At 46.3% G+C, this 19,106-nt stretch overlaps 1 protein-coding gene across 1 annotated transcript; it reads left to right on the forward strand.

Annotated features, from left to right (window-relative positions):
- Positions 1–8,853: 8,853 nt before the first annotated feature.
- Positions 8,854–9,336, forward strand: TWIST2 (twist family bHLH transcription factor 2; the record flags this gene model as incomplete). The annotated part of the gene is made up of 1 exon (XM_082483758.1): positions 8,854–9,336. One exon carries the CDS (start codon positions 8,854–8,856, stop codon positions 9,334–9,336), a length of 483 nt encoding a protein of 160 aa, XP_082339884.1.
- Between the last annotated feature and the right edge of the window lie 9,770 nt (positions 9,337–19,106).

Here is a 19,106-nt window from a genome sequence, read left to right on the forward strand (position 1 = left end):
ACTCGTGGCCAGGCAACCCGGCACAAGGCAAGATCCCTCCTGCTCAGCTGCCATGGTCTATCAGCGATGTTCAGAGTAGAGGCAACGGGCAACTAAAGTACCTGGACATACAATTAAACTTAAACTGCAACATGCAGAGGTAAAAAAGTTAAGGTGCCTGATTTTCCAAAATAAATCATATTTTCCTAGGAACGTTGGCACATTTCACAAAATGTTGTTCTACTTAGAAAACAAATATTTTCCCCCTCAATAACTATTTCTGTCAGGTTTTTCTTTATCTACTTGGTAAGAACTTCACCACTCACCCAGGGAGTTCTCCAAGGCCACACCCTTTCCCTCTTCTAGGCCATTAAAATACGTAAAAGCAAGGCACAAAGGACCTAAACCAGCTCACTTTACTTCTCGATTAATATTCAAGGGGTCCTCACCAGATCCAACTCTCTTGCAAAGACACTGAACCACTGCAGCACCATCAACCTCCACAGACTGTGAGATAGAGCTCCTCTAGGGCTATGGGTTAGTCCCATATTCTTAAAAAAAAAAAAAAAAAAAAAAAAAAGCAGCAAGCAGGCTGGGGGCTGGGATCCTGTATTTTGTCCTGCTGCTGTGGGAAAGTCTGTAATGTTTGAAGGCACACAGAAAGCACGAAGAAGCACTGTTGGGAAAGAATTTAATAAAAAGTTAAGGTGTGGCTGAAAAAAGATGGATAAGAAAGGAAGAGTGGCTATCATTTTTCAGCAGTGTTTCCAAGAAAGGGAAAACAAATGATAGGAATTATTTTTTTTTTACATCAGGGTATGGGGAGAAAGCCGTGATTTGGCTCATAACTAGCTCCATAGCCTTCGAGGCAGAAGGTGTAGTTCCCTGTTTATGTATATGTATATAAGGGGAGGTTTAGCCCAATTGCTTGAGTTGGCCCAACAGTGACAATGACCCAGCCAGTAGAGCTCTTCCTTTCTGGTATAGGAAACCAAGGTCCCATCTCTATGGTCCCACTACCAGGCTGACAAGGAGTGGGAACTTCAAAGGTGGGACTTTTCACTGCCACGAACTGTGAAGAATGACCTGTCACTCATCAGCAATCCATCCCGCCCCTAAACAAGTGCTGATAATGAGCTGTCTGGTCTTCCTTAACCAGAAGACATATGCAACATGATACACGGCCTCAACTATGGCTTAAACCCTGGAGGAAATAGTTGGAGAATTATAGCGCTGTGGGATGAAAAATGAGGACAGATGTTGCCCAGTTTTATCTGGGCAAAGGAGGGCTCCAGGGTTTGCAAACTATGAGTAGCTCAGGTATCAGCCAAAGCCAAGGTAAAGTTCAGAGCTGGCCAGAGACACAACAAACAGTTTATTTTAACTGACCCTATCCTTTTCTCCTTGAAAATTCAGGTTTTCTTACTTCAGAAACTTTAAAAAGTCCCCCCATCCACCCGCTTTTTTGCCCTGGCATTCAAAATTGTGATTTTTCCAAACTCTTACAATTACAAAAACCCCAGTGGCCTCCAGCACAGATGTTCCTGGGGCTGTGCTGGGACCACCAGCACACGCACCCAGTTCCTAGGAGGGGTTTGCCTTCCCCTGTCGGAGCTATCTTATAGCTATCTGTGTCCAACTTCATCATTTTGGCTTCCTCTCTACCTAACATCTGAACTGCAAGATGCTGGACCTTGCTGGTTAAATTCCAGAGGTAGCCTCAACAGTTAAAACTTAGTTGGCTAAGGTTCAGGGCAATAAACCCCTCCTTGCTGTGTGTGTATCTATCGAGCAATACACGCAGGCAAACAAAGCTGCTTCTGGGTTTGCCTTTGCACCCATCATGTAATTTTTCAGGTTGTTTCTGGACAGTTAGGAAGCATTTCTCTGTCCAGCAACAAGAAGACTTGTGACCAGTGCCACATGTCCACCTGACATAGCCTTCAAAGTGATTTAATTTGAAGGAAATGGGGAAAGCTGTAACATGCTTTGAGAAAAGTAATATTCTTTGAGAAAGATTAGGTGGGGCCATGGCAAAACCCATTTATTTCAATAGCAGTATAATTGCCCAAGGCTTTGTTTTCCAGTACCTTGTTGCTATCTTTTCACCTGACAAAATAGTTAACTACAAGGCTGATTTGATTCTCTAGGGTTCTGGTTAATCCTCAAAAATAATGAAATGCAGGAACAAGCAATAGTACTTTGGACTATTTCTTGGTGGGCTTTCCAGATGTGTGGATTCAGAGTAACTATGCGCTTCAAGATGTGTAAAAAGAGTAATTACATCACGGACTACTGTGCTCAAGAAAACACCACTACAGTCAGTGGTTGGATCCAAACAGGAGATGGACAAAAAAGTGCATGGTGTTTGCAAAGGCAACCTGTGCCCAGCAGGAGCAGTTTTCCCCCTGGTATCCTGCTGACCCCTTCAGAGAGGGCTGTGGAAGGCAACTAAGACAAGTGAGTTACAAGCCTTAAATCTGCTTTATTGGATCAGTGCCGTCCCTTACATTGTTTCTGGGGATTCACAGATTAAAGATGGCAGCAAAGCACTAACCTTAGGCCATCAACTTCTGCAGATCTGTTTTGTAATCAATGGGGAGAGGATCTATCATGGATACCCAGAAAGAACAGTTCCTTTTTCCATGGCTGGGAAGGGAGATGAGGTCAGTCTCACTACTGTCAGCCTGGCCAAATCATTCCCAGACCACAGACTGCACTTGTACTGCTGGAGTCAACCAAAGTTTCATCTCTGGAGCAAGCCCTGGCTCCTCAGTGGAAGCAGTCCTCCATCTGGACATGGAGAAACTGTTGAGAAATGCTAAAAACTGGAAGCCAAACTTGATGTTGTTTTGAATATACCTGCCTTGAAGTGTGTGTTGCTGTCCAAAAAATGAACAGAAGCCCGACCCTTCCCAAGTGCCCAAGTGCTGTTGAAACAGCCAGGCTGCTTTTAGATTCTCCTTGATGTTGGTGGGAACCCCTTCCTCCCCATCTTAATGTGGCTGGAGATGGGAAGGAAAAGGCAAGGGGAACAAAATGCCTCACACGCTTTGATTTTCCTTTTCATGAAACAATATTTTCATTTTTCCTAGCCCAGGTTTTAAGCTGCAGTTACTGCTGCTGCAGCCTCAATTAATATTTCACCTTCCAAAAAGAGGAAAAAAAAAATCTGTGTTCCATGTGGATTCCCAGGAAGACATTTTGATTCCAATCTGCAATTAGTGGTGGCCTCGCGTAAATGATCTATAATAGAAATGTTATTTTTGGAATCATGGTAGCGACTACTTTTTTCTCCCTCAAAATGCCAGTTCTTTTTACTTTGCACTATCATTAAAAATAGAATCCACAACTGCAATGCCACTGCCTTTTGGTTTCTTCTTACAGCAGGACATATGCTATCTTCCCAATGGTACTGACATGAGAAATTATGTGTAGTTCTAATCTTGCCAGCAATCAGTGATCAGACCAGAAACACTGCACCCAGCATTCAAGGCACAACTGTGTCAGGTCTACATTATCCTTGTCCTACTGACAACGGAGCTTGGATGACCAGGGGATGTGAACTGGTCCTCCAACACTTAATGCTTGAGACCCTGATCCAAAACCTGTTGAAGCCACTAACGATTTATCTTCTTATTTGAAAGGAGGGGTCAGATCAGAAATTCAAGCCTGTATTTAGCATATATGTAACTTTAAATGCCTGCCTATGTCCCACAGAAGTTAGTGGGACCCAGATGCAACTCTCTTCTCCAAGGCATCCTCCAGCACATCACAGAATCTGGGCCTCGGTTAGAAAATCTGTGAATTACAGTGCATTTTCATAATCTGACTCACTGTGGTATTTTTTGAAAGTTATTTAAGATTTGCATTTATCATTATTACACTGTAGACAGTTTGTCCTGGCATTGTACACAGCAAATAAAGCAAGCTCTGGAAAAATGGCCCTTGCAATTCACACCTTGCTTGGTCAAAGCTTGGATGAAGCTGCCACCTTCATAAAGGAGGTGGACGAAGGGCCTGTGGGGCTTCCTCAGAAGGAAGAGACATCTGCTTGGAAAATCTCCAAGTCCTTCTCTCTTGTCTGTAATTCTCCTGTGAAGTCTCCCCTAAAATGACCTGTATTTCCCCCATCCCCAAGCACAAAGCTGAGGAAGCCAGGTGGAGCCATCAAACCACCATGGAGAAAAGCTGCCACCTTGCTCCCCAGGCCAGTCATCAGTACACCCAGCTGCCCCAGAAACGCCTTTGCAAATGAAAAGCACACCTTGACCTTGATTGCATTTATTGGGAGGATTAGCAAGCAATAGGACTCACTTTCCCCAGGTCAGCCTTGCCTTTGCTTGTGTCTGCTGCTCTGAGGGTTTATAACTGAGGAAGCAGAAAGGAAGAGCGGGCACATCAGCTGGTAACAGTTCAGAAACAGATGTACATTCCTGCACAAACTCTGATATTAGCGTATCCAATTACTTTGAAACCGTGGTCTGCTCCAACTGTCTTATCCCTAAAGCCTCGCTCTCCTTACCTCCTGCCTCTTATCTCCGCTACTCACTTGCCGTACCTTTGCTTTTGATTATAAACTTGTCACTGCAGGGTCAATGCTTTGAGAAACATCCGCCTGCTGTGTCTGGCTGCTGCTCCGGTGCAACATGAGGAATAAGGAAACAAAGCCCACAAAGCAGAAGTGCAAGGTGAAACTCGACTGCCTTTGCAAAGACAGCACATGGAAGATGCGCGTACCAGATCATGTTTAGTGGCTGCTGCACAAAAGCATTGTGGAGTTATCTCTTAAGTCACACTGAAGGCAAGGGGAAAAAACATCAGCTTAACTACATCTGACTACAGTAGAGGCTGTGTGCAATGCTGGATGCAACTTGCAAAAAGGATGTTTCTGAAAGGAGAAATTATGCGTTTCTCTATAGCAGTGAGGAGGAGGATGGCAGTAAGCACAACAGCATCTTCTTTCAGTTTGCTCCAAAAATTTGTGTCCTGGGCAGCTCCCCCAGCAGAGAGGGGCTGGAAGAGCAGTCTGAGCACATTGAAATGCTATTGCCTTTACTGCCGGGGCACCCGACATTTCCCCACTTCCTACTGCGGGCAGAGGGAAGGGTGGCAGGAGGTGGAACTCCAAATGCTCTCCTGCACAGTGCAGGGTGGCTGAAGGGTGATTTGCTGGCCAAGCCCTGCCAGGGTGACAACTGGACCACAGGCTTCCTACAAAGAATAAGCACTGCCCCCAAAGCCCAGTCTGTGTTCATTGTTTTCCCCTAATTTAGAAATTTTAGGAACCTGATAATGGCAGTGAAACAGCAGCAGCGTCATAGTAGATGTCACATTAAACTTTCACGAAAACTAATTTTAATATCACAGTTTTGCTTGCATAACCTCTCTCCCACCCTGCTGTGGTAGCAGGAAGGATGCATCCACCCAGTCCTTCTTGGCCAGCAGTACCTTCGTACAACGTGGCTCCCCCACAAGCCTCTCAAACTCCCTCTTCCTTCAGGAGACCCAGATCACATTTCACTCGGGTCTGCACACACGTAGATCATGCCTTTGGTCTGCTCCAAGGGAAGATATTTGCAGTATTGTCAACACCATGCTTAGCTCTGGCACTAAGTACTGCTAAGGGACTCGGCAGCCGTAAAGAGTACACACATACAGAGCAGCTCTGGGGCACTGCTCGCTGGAGCTGGGCTTATAGACTTCATAATTATAACACAGCCAAGTTTCACCATAAATTTCCCCTAATGAAGCCTGCCTGATACTAAAAAGCTTTGCACATTTAGAGGTTATGCACTGCAACAGCCTCCTTGGGGAGAAATCCTGCCTCACTTTGTCGTGCAAACGCTCCTTCACGCTTGTTCTCAGAAGCCAGGCAGGGGGCTGGCTTCTTGTTCATTTATTTATTTAATATAGCCATGGCATGCAGAGCAGCGAGGGGCTGCTCTGCCACGGGAGTCTGCTCCTGCTCTGTGCTGTGCAGTCCAGAGAGGCAAAGCCAAGAGTTCGAGGAGCAGCAGCTGCTCGGCTGGACCAGGACTGCGCCACGTAGCCACATCCTTTTGCCACCGCGGCTCCAGCGTAATGCCCAGGAGCTGCGTGTCTCCTGCTGCACTTGTATGGGATGATCCCAGTGGTTATCACAAAAGCAAAATACCCGTTCCAGCTGAGAAATGGGCATTTTGAGACACATCCACACAGTCAGCCCCCGAAAGCCCTCTGTCTCCAACCCCTGGAAGGACTGCATCCCACCCCATGGAAACACCTCACTCCCTGGAAAATCAAGTCCTACCTTCAGTGGTCATGGTGAGGCAAAAGGAAGATGAAGAGTAAATATTAACAGACATTGGCAGGGCAGGGGGAGAGGAGAGGCAGCAGCGAGCATCTCCGCTCGCTCTCTCCAGCTTGGGTCTGCTCCCCTTGCTCCTGGTGCTCTCAAACACAGATGAAAATGCAGCCCTGCTCCCTCCCTGAGCAGCCTTTTGCAGACACCTATAGCAACTTTGGGCAGTGCATGCCAGGTGCTCAGTAAGGCAGCCCAATTGTGCTCCCGTACTCCACGTATCCCTGCAAATCCACAGTAGTTTATCACCGTAAATGTGGTGCGAGCACACGGAGGAGCTGATGCTGTTAGCAGGGAACCTGTTTGCTGGGAAAACTGTGCTCTTTGCAGCTGGAAAGCAGAGATACCCCTCTGGTCTTCAGTGATAGTTTCTTTTAATAGTTGGAAATACAACCCAAATATCCCTTACGAGGGGTGTTTTGCCCTCCGAGATGCAGTTTCACATCGGCACCACTATCGACAGCAGTTTATTTCACTTATGGGGCAGACGAGGGGCTGTTACTCAGGTTTCCCCAGTATAAATGTTGCTTTCTGTGACTCAGCTGAGGGTGGTATCTGCCTTCAGGTCTGCAGGGCTGGCAGACAGCATCCCAGCCCCCTGTACTCATGGACCTCTAGGTCACAGATGTGGAGCAGTTGCCAACCGTCGGCCCCAACCGCCAGCCCTGAGCCCTGCTGGAAACCTGGCTTTTGGGTGCGAGCAGCAGGGGAACCCATCCTATCTGACTTGCTGGGGTCTTAAATTGGATTAAAAATCTATTTGCAGTACTGCCTCACTTTCCGACTTCTGTGCTGCACCTGAAAACCTTTCCTTTTGAAAGCAAACACAGGCTTTCCCCAGGGGCTGCCTGGGGAAGTCTTTCCACTATAAACATTACCTACCAGTAGTGGAGTCAGCCATCGGCAAGCCAAAATTCCTTCTCCTACCAAGGAACACTTTCCAATTAAACCAGACATTATTTTTTCCATTAATGAGTGTTGATACCTACTGGAAAACTTTGCAAAGAAATCCACTCCAAACTAATTCTTCTGATACAACATCTACATTTCACTAGTTTATTTTGTCTTACTTATTTTTATTATTATTGTTTTATTTTATTTTCCTGCTCCCTATTGAAAACATGATCTTTGCTGCTCAGGAATGCATCTGTTCCTGCAATTGGGGCTGTAACTGAAATCAGAGGTCCAAATCTGATTTTTCTCTGCCTTAGCTCCACGGAAGCAAGCAGCGTTTTCCCACATTTTCCCTGGTGTGATGGAGAGGAAAAATAGATCCATCATCTTCTGTTTGATACATCAGAAACCTTGGAACTGCTTTTTATGCGCTGGGATACCATGATTTCAACAGCAGGATATTCTGGAGGAAAAGAGGTCCTCCAACCTACCTCAGCTCTTGCTTCCCCAAAAAGTACTATTTGGCATTTAACAAGGAGGAAAAGAAGCGGGGAAAAAAATGGCAAGCAGACGTGCTGCGTGGCCAGCATGGCCTCTCCAGGGTACTCTCCGTGGGGTTTTCCACAAACTATTAGCCGCTTTCCAGATGACCTGTGTTTTGGGCTCCACTTGGTTATAGTCCAGGAGGGTCTCTGCATGCTCCCTACAAGTTGGGGGCTTGAAGGGGCTTCCCCCGACTGCCCCCAAACCTGCACCCGTCCCACAGCTCAGCGTGCCTCAGGGGACTTCTGACACCCTGAGGTCACCCTGTGGGACCAGGAGGCAGGTCCCCACCCTATCTCTGCAGGGCAGGGAGTTTTGGGAGCAGGGTGCTGCAAGGGGCAGCTTGCAGAGGGGCAAGCAGGGGGCTTGCAAGACCCCCAGCACCAGGGAGTGCAAAATAAGGTGCTATTTTGCAAAAACAGGGCGCTTCTTGGATGTGCAAACCCTGCACCCTGATTTGGGCAAGGTACTGCTGCAGCCTGGCCATGGAGCTGGGAGTGGGACCCCCGGCAGCATGGGCTGGGAGACAGCCCACAAGTGCTCAGCAAGGAGACCAGCACCCCAAAAAACCCTGACAGGGGGGTTACCCTGGAGGGGTGCTGCAAATTCAGCATTTGAGGGGGGGGGGGGGTGTTGGGTGGTGGTGGCGGGGGGTGGTCACCAGCTATCTTTTATTCGAGGTGCATTCCCAAGATTTTAGTTAAGTGTAACATAAAACTGTGAAAGTTTAGCAGGGGAAAAGCTTTCCTCCCACTGACCTGGCCGGCCAATCAGAAGGGAGCCCCGCACCTCCCTCACTTCTGACAACTATTTAGCAACCGAGCTCAGCTAAAGTTTCCAAAAAGTTAGAATAACTTCCTCTCTCCGAGACCTCAATTTTTTGCACAACCCTGGTCCTTGAAATAAGAGCCCTTCAAGCAACCTGGAAAACGTTTGGTCAGCAAAAAAAAAAAAAAAAAAAAAAAAAAAAAAGCGCCCTCCTGTTTTTCCAAAGGATCTGTCTCAGGAATTTAAAGCATATTTAAGACACACACACACTCACATAACATAAGGAGGGGGGGAAAGTCTCTTCCCCTCCCCTTCTTGCAGAAAGCATGGAAGAAAGCTCCAGTTCTCCTGTTTCCCCTGTGGATAGCTTGGGGACCAGTGAAGAGGAGCTGGAAAGGCAGCCAAAGAGATTTGGCAGGAAGAGAAGATACAGTAAGAAGTCCAGCGAAGATGGCAGCCCCAACCCAGGGAAGAGGGGGAAAAAGTCCAGTCCCAGCTCCCAATCTTATGAAGAACTGCAGAGCCAGAGGATCCTGGCCAATGTCAGAGAGAGGCAGAGGACTCAGTCGCTCAATGAAGCTTTTGCTGCCTTGAGGAAAATCATCCCCACTTTGCCCTCTGACAAACTCAGTAAAATCCAGACCCTCAAGCTGGCGGCGCGGTATATAGACTTCCTCTACCAGGTGCTACAGAGCGACGAGATGGACAGTAAGATGACAAGCTGCAGTTATGTAGCTCACGAGAGGCTGAGTTATGCCTTCTCCGTATGGAGGATGGAGGGAGCGTGGTCCATGTCGGCCTCCCACTAGCCACCGCCTGGGCCAGGCAAGCCCAGCTGCCGAAGGGGTAGGTACCGATTTCTCTTCTACCGGATGGTGCTTCGCGTCTGTCTGGCTGCAGGATGGGGCACCCGCAGCTCCCTTCAGCGGCTCAGCTTTGCCACGAGGCTTTGTCCTGCCCCAGGGAGATGCGGCATGATTTGGTGGCGCGCGGGGACGCTACTGGGTGAGGGGTTTGGGGCGAGTGACCTGGAGGTGAGATGGGCAGTGTAGATGTGTCTGGCCCCCTCCTGCTCCTGCATGCCTGCGAAAATTTAAAAAAAAAAAAAAAAGGAACTTTCAGACAGGCAAAAATGAGATATGCCCCATTTTTGAAAAAAAATCGGCATGTTTCTGCTTTGCAGGGATGGGGGAGCCAAAAGAGGACTGTCACTGAGAAGGAACAGGGGGGAAACCATCGCTGCATGAGATTTGCCAGAAAGCGCTGCTTTGGGGAAGGGTTTTAAGAGAGGAAAAGGCAATCAGTACAACAGGCTGACAAGGGGATCTGAAACAGCTGCTGCCCCACTCCAACGGGTGCCTGCGCCCGAAAAACCCGGTCACCAGCCAGCAGTCCCAGGGTGGCCGCATCCTCTTCTGGCTGGGGGGACCAGGGGTTTCGCAGGACCCAGGCAGGGTTCGGCGATGAGTTTGCTCCAGGTTGCGTTTCTCTTAAAAGAAACGAGCAGCAGATGTCGGCTGCAACCCCGGGCTGTGCCCCTTCCCCCTCACACAATAAAAAGCAAACAAAGATAGAAGAAACTTTGCCAAAGTTTCATACTTGTTCGGTTTCCCTTCCCTAAAATGCCGGTAAAGCAAAGGCTGGTGTTAGATGTAGTTTCTTATTTACTCTCATCACTAAACCCTTCCTCATCATTTTCCATTAGCAGAAAACTACTTCCTCTTAAGTAGCCTTTGTAATATTCAGGGAGGGAGGAATGAACAGTAAGAAAGGAGAAAAAAAAATAACACCCTCATCTCAAGCTAATTAAGCAGAGCAGCTCTGCGTTATGTCAGCCGGAGTTTGCATCGGCCGGTCGCTCTCTGGGGCTCAATACATAAAGCAGAGTCCATGAATGCATTTCGCCCAGCAAACCTTTGAAAGGGAAATGTGCCCCCCCCCCCCCCCCCCACCTTATAATGTCGTGCATGATGTAAAATGAAATAATTTCATCATGTGGAGAATTGGCTCTTTAAAGACGAAAAGAAAGTTTACCCCAGCCCATTGGCCAGGCTTTTTTAAAGAGGCAAATCCATCTTTATTTTGACAGCAATAAATGGCTCATTTAAAAAAAAAAAAAAAAAAAAAAAAAAAAAACAACTTGACGCAACTAGAGTACTTTGTTTGAAAAAGTCAAAAAGTTTTCAACCAGGGCTTACTAGTGGTGTAAAATGCAGACTTAAAGCCATTTTAGAAACCCCTTCAAGGAAATGTTTTACTTGTGTCCTGAAATGATTTGCATTTTGGTGCTGCAATTAGGGTTTCCACACACTCTTCTAGGGAGCCCTCAAAATGTTAGGCTGTTCAAAAATTGGTTACTTTACCCGTTACACAAGCTGCTCGTTGTTTAGTTTTGTTTAAATAGGTAATGCTGTTGTCGTGGGGTTTATGGCTATTGCTGGTGTTACTATTTTTTGCATGCTGTGCCCTAATTTCAACTGCAAAAAGCCAAAGTTGAGTCGCTTTTTAAAAGGATAAATCCTTCGTTTATAAAACAGCGTGCCTTTTTCCATGCTAATCTGGTTAAAAAAGCTGCAGCAAATAGATTTACAAAAAAACCCAAAAAAACAAAAAACAACCATACACAAAACCCCAGGCTTCTTGTCAAAACAGATGTAAAATGTCCCAAACACATATTTCTCCAGCAGTTTAGATTGGCTGAATAGTAAAGTGCTGGGATGGAACAATGCATTTATTCTGTTGTGTCCCAAATGATGTGCTGCCATTAGCCAATGACGGTTTTAAAACTGTTATCTAATAGACAACCATTCCTCTCTATCACACAGTACTTTAGCAGCAAAACCTCCTTTTTTAACCATATTTAAAAATCAGTCGGTTGAATTATTAGCATTGCTCCGCTGGGGCGGATTTTATATGTAGGTGCTCAGATTGTCCCTACCTAAAAGAAATTGCGAGCAACATTTCGGACTGCGCAAAAAACCACAACGCAAAGCCAAACCTTGATGCGTTTTCAGTTTGCTTTGGAGTGAATCGGTATTTGGCGTCTTTGCCATAACCTGACTTCCAGCCCGGTGCTGAGAGGTAGCTTTTTGCTCTGCCTTTATGTCCTCTTTAGAGGAAGTTTGCCTTCCCCAAGCCCCTGGACTTTTCCCCCTTGCCTCTCCTTTTTGTGCCTGTGTGTGTATGCACACGCGTGCGGTTGAACTGTTGAAAATGTTGTTGACAAATGGCCTGGTGTGGTGCAGCGCGGTGTCAAATTCTGTCGTTTATGGTGACAAAAATTACATCTGCCAGCAAAAAAAATAATATGACAAGATCCTTGAGAAACCCTCTAAAATGGGCAAAATTAGCTGGGTGGTGTGTCACGGATTTCTGCATGGGTCTGTCCCAGCCGGAAGAGTTTTTATGCATAACAGGGGAGCGGCCTGTAAAGTCTCGATGGCAAAAAGAAACCCTTAAGAAATAGCTATCTAAATTTGACATTGGCTCCTGCCTTTCCTAGGGAGTAGTGAGCACTGCAAACATAGGGTGAGCACAAAGGGGTGAGCTCCGTTTGGGCTGGATTGCTGCGGCCATCCTCCCTTTCCCCTGGGTTTTGGGGAGAGATAGGCAAGGAAAGGTTTTCTCCTTGGAGGAGCTTTTTGATTAGAAAATCGGAGACTTGGGAACGGGTAAAATGCCACCTGGCCTTTGCAAACACCGGCAGGTCACTGCTGCTCGCTCCTGTGGCCACGAGAAGTTTTCCTGTTCTGCTCCGTGTAATTACAGACAACTTACTCCTGTAGTTTCAAGAGAAGAAGGTGCAGCTTTGCACTTCAATTAGTGCAATAGGATGTTTCAACAGATGCATGAAGCTGAGCCTTCCTCCCCCAAATCTCCCCATCTTCATTGCCAGCACCTGTGCCCCATTCCTTGCAGCCACTTATCTCTTTTTTGTTCAACAAATTCAAGATGCTCTAAACTCCAAAAAATTCAGGAGAGAAGATAGTGTGTTTCCTCTTATTCCCTTTAGTAGGAAAAATACTGTCCAACTGAGATGTCAGGAGCACCAGCAAAGTGTAAAGGATGATGAAGCCCTAACCTTTGTCCCAGTAAGACCAGTCTGCCAGCAACCCCCTTCTTCAGCCACTCAGTGCAGTAGGGCTTGGGATGGACCCTTTGCCTGCCCTGGGCTGGCACTAATGACACCTTTCCCATCTTTTTTGTGCTGGGGAAGCACGCAACATGCGCATGTGATACACAGCGCTCTTACCATTGCCCCTTCAGACTTCCAGGGCTGTTTCCAGTATAAAACACTAGCATCCTATTTCATTTTGTCCTTAAAGAAGCAAACAGATGTTATCTGTGCTGGCCCTGGGAACAACCTAATTCTATAGTTTATGAGAGCGGTACAGTTAACTGGGGGTGTTGTGACACTGGAACTAAGCCCTTTTTGTACCCAAAGCCCTATTTTTTAATACGCATCCTTAGAAAAATGTAAATATGTTTCCTTGACAGGAAGGATTGTAAAGTTTGGTATTTACATTAATAGGCTTGTAGCAGGGGATTTTCATCTTAGTGCATTTAAAAGCCCAGCAAAATGCATTTTGGATCTTCTGTTTACGTTCGTGTCTTTTCTTGGGAAAGAATAAATCTGTCACACAGTGGACACCAAATACATTGCAGTTAGCCAGAAAACGCTCAGGCTCAGAGACCTTTGAAAGAGAGGGTACAAGGAAAAGGCTCTAGAGAAGGAGACAGGCAAAAGACAAATCTGCCATGGGCTAGTTGCATAAAAACTAATTACCAATCATAAAGAGTTCGAAACATGCATGGTGGAGGGAAAATGTTGGATCAAAACTGAAGGACCGCTTAAAAGAGAGGCAAAAGCATGTTATTACTTAATCTGTGGGAGCCAGAGCTGCGGTAAAAGTTCTACAGGGAAAGATGTGCATTGAAGGGTCATTAAGGGAATAGTCAAGGCATACATTTCAGCTAAGTAGACCTAATTTGTCTCCAAATTAGTCATCCTTACACCGGTCATCTTTGCACCGTAGCTCTAATTTTAAGAGCATAAAAAACATCCTCCTTAAAACAAAGGGAAAGATTGCAATGCTCCTTCTTTGCAACCTCCCTTCACATTCCTTCCTTCAGTGCTTTTTGGGGCATATTTCATAGAGTTATAGGTAGTGGTGATAAATTAGCCTTGGAGATCACAGCAGCCTCTTACAGAGCCGGGACAGATCCTGTAACCATCGCTGAAACCTCTTTTGGGGACATTTCTTGTCACTCTTTCCCCCTAGCAATATAATTATTTTTATAGCTGTAGCTCTGAGAATCATTTCCATGTGGTTCAGCACGACTTCAGAAATCTCCAAGCCTGAAATCTCCAGAATTTATGTCTTGCTGTAGAGCCATAGGAATAGTTTGATGAGGCCATGAACATGTAAGGGAACGCCACCACAACCCCAAGCACAAAGCGAGCTCGACGTGTAATCAGGGAATTACAGCTGCTGGAAAGCACACGTTTCGGGTAGCTTCCCCCTGCCGCTCCACCCCGGCTTCACAGAAGATGAGAAAGGGCAAAAAAAACTGATTAAGATAAACTGTTTTGCCATGAAAAATGCACTGGGCCAGATCCTCAGCTGGCTCCAGGCAACCCTGTTGCTCCGTGCTAGCTGATGATCCCATCAGACATCTCAGTAGGTTGCTCTAAATGACTTGGAGAGTGCTATACACCATCGCTTATGATTTACTTCTTAGGCAAATTTGGAAGTGAGGAAAAACAAGAAGTCCTCCAGCTGGATACCAGCAGCCTTGTGCTAATTAATGATTAGTTCTCAAGAATTAAAACAGTAGAAATATTTTCCAGGAAGAAAAAAAAAAATCAAACTCTAGGCACCCCAGCATTTAATTAGATTTGTAGTTGTAGAAGATGACCACTCAGCAACAACAACGAATCATACATAAATAACAAATTAACTCAGCCAGCCAATAAATCAAAGCAAGGCAGCCCTTACCCTCATACCCGTCTCTTTAACCACTTCCACGCTGGACCTGGCCGATGGCAGCTGGTCCCCCCAGCCCATGCCAGGGCACAGCAACTGTGCCATAGGGGACAGGTTTTGCAATGCCCTTGTCCTTCTCCCAGCAATGGGAGCCAGTTAAGCGGCAAAAAGGCTCTTCTGTAGCAAGCACCCCCTCAGCTGGGCTCTTCCTTAGGCTCTGCTCAACTTCGCTGGCACTGCCGGCGCTTATATTTTCTCTGTGTGCATGTGGACTGGCATGCAAGGTGAAGAGTGGGGCTCTGGTAGCTCTTCAGGATGTGCTTCTCCTTCTGCATTAATGCAGGGCTTTCTTTGGGGGATTGACTATTAAAATAGAGGACCCCCCCCTTGAACTTTTTCGATGATTTGTCACCTTTAGAGTCCAAGGCTTTCGGCATTTAGCAGTAAGGAGGGTTTCCCCTTGGAAGGGAAATAGAAAATCAGCCTTCCTCCTCCAAAAATGAGCCATCACATCATGGGAAACAGCATCAGGAAACTGGAGACAGGAAGACCTTGCTGGAGGAGGGTGCAAACGGGACAGGCAGGCTTTTGGTACCACTCCTGTAAAAATGTTAAATAAGCAACAACAACTGTTAAGCCCTATCGCTAACACAGTTTCAAAAAGGCCACTGATCTCTCTTTCAAAGAGGCCCTGATCTCTCTGGACGGTCCTCGATGTCTGAGCCTTCTGGTCGGAAAGGCCGTTCTGATCTAATCCTCCGAACTGAACCCAGGAAAGGCAGCACTGACACTTTCCCGAACCAGCAGCCCGTGGGTGTTTGTCAGTGCGTGGGCTTTCATCCTGCCCGCGGGCAGGGCTGCCTGCACCTCCCCAGGAAGGGGGCGATGGGGCAGCCAGGCACCCCTCGACCTCTCCCAGGGTCTTTGTTTGTAAGCCTTCATGCGATTTGGGATTTGATTTTTTTGGCTTCTGCTGTTCGGCAATGGATGGGTGTTAGGCAGTCTCGCACAGCTTGCAAAAGTGATCAGACATCAAAAAGAAAACAACCCTTGTGCCTTGCACTGTACAGCGAGCTGGAAGTGAGCTATAGTCCCTCCTCTTCCTCCCATCTTCTCCTCTCCATCTTTTAATCACAGCTTGGAAAACAGAAAAGGGGGGGGGAGGGGAAGAGACAGATGTCTACTGGTTCAGCTTGATATATATTTACTGGAAGAGTTCCAGTAAGCCTGTACTAGCTTTAATTGAATTCCTAATAAGATAGTTTTCCCTTGTTAACTGCCACCCCCAAGAAGAAGCTTTACCATTTCCTTCAGAGATATTAGACCTGCCAAATGCATGCTTTAAAATGTATGAATTAGCTTTTAGATTAATTTAGCCACCAAAAGTCCTCATGCAGTAATTTATGTGATTATGCCTTCAGTTTAAGCTCTTAGGGCCACCTTTAAAAGTAATATGTTTGTGCTTAAATGTAAATAACCCTAATTGCTCAGCTAAGAGAGCTGCGGGGGGATCATGGTTGTACTGAGGCTCTTTTTAAAAAAAAAAAATCAACTAATCCGGCTTGGAAAATTCAGTAGGGTGGGATGGAGCCAGGGAGAGGCTTTTACACAGAAAGCAGTGTTTTGCCGGACTGGGGGATTCCCAGACACATCTGCATCCAGGGTCCCCAACACCGAGGTCCTTAATAAAATTAATCTGTCACAAACATGCACATTTAGGACTGACCTTTATGGCACGTTTCATGCGCACCGTGATGAAATCTCGATGTGTAATATGGCTCATTAAAAGAAATTCCTGTCTGGGAGGGGAAGCTTAGAAAATCATAGGGATATTAGGAAAAAAATAAACCAAACCCACCAACAAAAATAAGGGCAGACTCAGGAGAAAGGTAAACAAGCATATGCTTCCCAGCATAAAACTTGCCATTGTTAACAGAGCGGTTTATCTTTAGTTAAGAACAAGAAAGGACTTTAAACCCTCTGCAGAAAGCACACCTGGGGAGCACTGCGGGACCCTTGATACTCCCGTGCCGTCACCCCGTGGTTGCTGGTGGGACTGTGCTTGCCCTGCAGCACAAAAAACCCACCCTGAATGTGCTCAGGGCAGAGAAGCAATGAAACGGCATTTCATTATCAAAATGAAAGCAGCGAAACAGAGAGGACCAGCGACAAACAGTGTTTCACTGCTGGTCCTCTGCATTTCACCACTTTCCTTTCAACTTCTGAACAGCCCCATCCCACTGCGCCTGCTGTGTGCCTCTGCCAAGGATGACATATATAAAATAGCACTTCTGTAAGTGCTGCCCATTTAAGAAAAAGCTATAAGCTCTCCAGAGCAAAGACCCTGGGGGAAAGCGGTGCTGCAGGCTGAGTTGCACATGAGGCACGGCCCGGCAGGAGTCCCAGCGTCCATGGGTGCTCGGCGATGCCACCCACCCTGTGTGCAGGGGCAGAGCAGGGTGTTGCCCTCCCTAGGAGCACACTGATGGATGTAAGCGATACACTCTCATACCAGCATCACACAGGCACAGCAGGGCTCCCAGGAGAAAAGCATCCAGGTCACAATCAAACTGTTAGACAAAGGAGTTAGGATGGGGAAAATCGCTTTTCAGTGCATCAAAACTGAGCACCCGTCTCCTTGTCCCTTTTGCATGCTTCCTTCCAGGATGTCCAGCACCACCTCCATGCCACGTACACACCAATTGCATCCCACTGGCACCTCTTGCCAGTTCTTATGAGCTTAAGTCTTTCTTCCCCCCAAACGCACAGGCAAGCTTGCCCAGCGGGCTGTGGCAGACCAGACATCAGCAGCCGACGCAGCGTGGGGTGGGTGGCAGTAACTGAACCCATGCAAAGGCATCTATGTGGAACCAGAGAATTTTCAGATATGGCAGTGCCTCTGGGAGTACCAGGGAATCGCCACCACGGAAACTTCCCAGTAAAGTACTGGGGCATAAAACTAAATGATAAAAGCAGGCCAGATGAGATAATATTGTCTTTGAAAAAAATCTAAGCATACAACATATTAATGTGTATTTTTACACATTAGATAATACAGCTATTCTGCATCTGTTAAAGAAATGTATTATCTTGCCTGATGAGCTTAGGAAATTTCTAATATCACCGAGTCCTTTTTGCTGTCTTTAACTGCAAGCACAATGCTTCAGGAATGACCCTGCAATCTCCGCGTTCAAAGCTCTCTTCCAGCTCGGTGCAGCTTTATGCAGGGAACCACCAGATATTTTGCAAGAGGTTTTTCATCCTTTGCCACAAGCAGGGCTGTTTAATAGATTCCTGCTATTACCAGCACTAAAAAATCTCTCTTTTGTACTATATGGGTCTGAAATGTTCACTGTTGGAGGGGAGCTGGAGCATGGCTGCGTGTGCGCCTTCTCACCACTTTCCCCATAGAGAAGTGGTGAGCTCACACTTGGGTTTTGAGGCAGAGAGGTGGTTCAGAACACCAGCTTTTGAACTATTCAAGCCACAGTTTGTGGCCCAAGAGTAAGGGAGATCAAGGCATCCCTTTCCAGTGATCCCCTCAGAAATGTTGAAAACGCACAACCTAGCAATCAATATACCTTGCAATAACTTAATACACCCGAAGGCGTAACTCACCACTGCTTCACGTATTCATGCCAAAGAAATTAGTGGAGGAGAGTGCCATAAAAAGACCCCATCACCCCAAAATATAATTACGGATACCTCTGGCCAATAAATGCCGTGAGCCCAGAGGGCTGGGGATACGGGATAGCATTCTCAGCCATGAACTGGGAGTCCGATTTTCAATAGGACTGAGTTAATCTGAAAATTTTACTTGTAAGTGCCATTATTTTGTAAATCAGGCAATACTTTCACTCTCGGTGGGTGGCAAAAGGTTAAAATATTTTTTTTTTACCTGGTTAAGGAGCCAAAGGGAAACAGACATAGCTTTGAAAATTGTAGCTATTTCTTAGCTGTGAATTATGTCAGAATGAATGAGAAATACCTGGCTTAAAAAGCAACAGTCTTCGAATACATTTCCCTTTTTTGATACTGGTTTATTGTTCTCAAATATATCATTATTGGCCCATTTTCTGCTGCAATTAGAAAGGTTTTTATAAATACCACGTAACACCTGAGAAGGTATGCATGTAAGTCCCAAGTACATTTGAGATCTGCCCACTCATTCCTGCTCCTACAGAAAATAAGCCTCCTGTTTATAGCACGTTTGGTGCTATTTCCTAGCACCATAATTTCACCAGCCGTGCAAATCAGTTATGATGCATTTTTGTTCCCCAGTGCCGTTCCTTCTTAGTCTTTAATTTAAATGCTACTACATATGTTCTCACACCGCTCCAGCAATATTTGCATTATTTTAAAATACAAAACCTCTTTCTAGATAGGAAATCCATAGGCTCCCCCCTTGAATTACTCATCCACTGCACTGATCCATCTGCCTTTCAGCTCTTCTTTATTTCAGGCACATCCTTAAATCACACATGCAGCCAAAACATTTCAAAACGAGGGGCTTTTTGGTTGTTTCTGCCATCCCACGCCAGCAGACCCAGCCTGACAAAGCAGCTTGGAGAAGCTCAGGGGAGCAATTCCAT

This window comes from Vanellus vanellus (assembly GCF_965231255.1).
Source record: "Vanellus vanellus genome assembly, chromosome: 5".
Taxonomy (NCBI): Eukaryota; Metazoa; Chordata; class Aves; order Charadriiformes; family Charadriidae; genus Vanellus; species Vanellus vanellus.